At 48.3% G+C, this 1016-nt stretch overlaps 1 protein-coding gene across 1 annotated transcript in view; it reads right to left on the reverse strand.

Moving 5' to 3' along the window:
- Nucleotides 1-645, reverse strand: part of LACBIDRAFT_334210 (uncharacterized protein) — a gene marked incomplete at both ends in the record, with an annotated part of 940 nt that extends 295 nt beyond the window's left edge. The window contains 2 exons of the mRNA XM_001888961.1: nt 121-482; nt 639-645. Of these exons, the coding sequence (XP_001888996.1) occupies nt 121-482; nt 639-645 (369 nt within the window). The remainder of the gene's footprint in view (nt 1-120; nt 483-638) is intronic.
- Nucleotides 646-1016: the final 371 nt, after the last annotated feature.

Raw genomic sequence — 1016 nt, forward strand, 5'->3', positions numbered from 1 at the left:
CCCCACGGGTGTAATGGAACAAGAGCTCATCCGTGGATGTAATGGCACTATTGCTGGTCCGTGGGTGGCCACAGGTGTAACGGAGCAGCAGGTAATCTGTGGGTGTAATTGGAGACCCACGGGGGAGCCACAAATGGTCTGTGGCTGTAATTGGAGACCTGCAGGCCAAACAGAAGAAGGTTCCGCAGGTCTAAGGGAACAAGAGCTGGACATCGTGCGTGTAACAGAATAAGATACTGTGGGTGTAATGGACCTATTGTTGACCCATGGGGTAACGGAACATAATCTGGCCTGTGTGGCGGCCCACAGGGCTAACAGAACAAGAGCTGCCCCGTGGGGGTAATGAACAACAGCCAGCCCGAGGGTGTAATAGATCAATTGTTGATCTGTGGGAGTAATGGAACATGATCTGGCCTGCATGGCGACCCACAGGGGTAACGGAACATGAGCTACCCCATGGGGGTAACTGCACAATAGCCAACCTGTGGGTGTAATTGCACAATTGTGCGGCCGTGGGTCCAATGGAACAGGAGCGGACCCGCAGGTTTACTGGACCAAAGCCCACACCCGCAAAATACAAATAATCATTGGGCTAACCTATGAACTATAGCTTATATCATGGCATGGGCCCAACTTACAAGCCATAGCATTGAAATTTTACCATTGGGCCCAACCCGTTCCCTTAATAAATACCTTACATTAGGCCGAACCATCAACCGTAGCTTAATAATTGGGCCATTGGGCCCAACCATCTCCCTTAATGATTTCCCTTCATTGGGCCCAACTATCAATGGTACCTTAATACTGTCATATATCAATGGCCAAAATTACCCCCATTTAAGCCATGTGGCCAATCTATAAACCCTTAGCTTGGACTGTGGCACCGTCGTTGGGCCCAACAATTAAATATACATATTGTCATGTTGTTGGGCCAATGTATAGTATCATAATGTCTTTTGTAATTGGGCCCATTGGGGTAGCCCTATGACTTATTGGGACAATTGTCAATTCTATGT

The sequence above is a fragment of the Laccaria bicolor genome, genomic scaffold, assembly GCF_000143565.1.
Source record: "Laccaria bicolor S238N-H82 LACBIscaffold_60 genomic scaffold, whole genome shotgun sequence".
Taxonomy (NCBI): Eukaryota; Fungi; Basidiomycota; class Agaricomycetes; order Agaricales; family Hydnangiaceae; genus Laccaria; species Laccaria bicolor.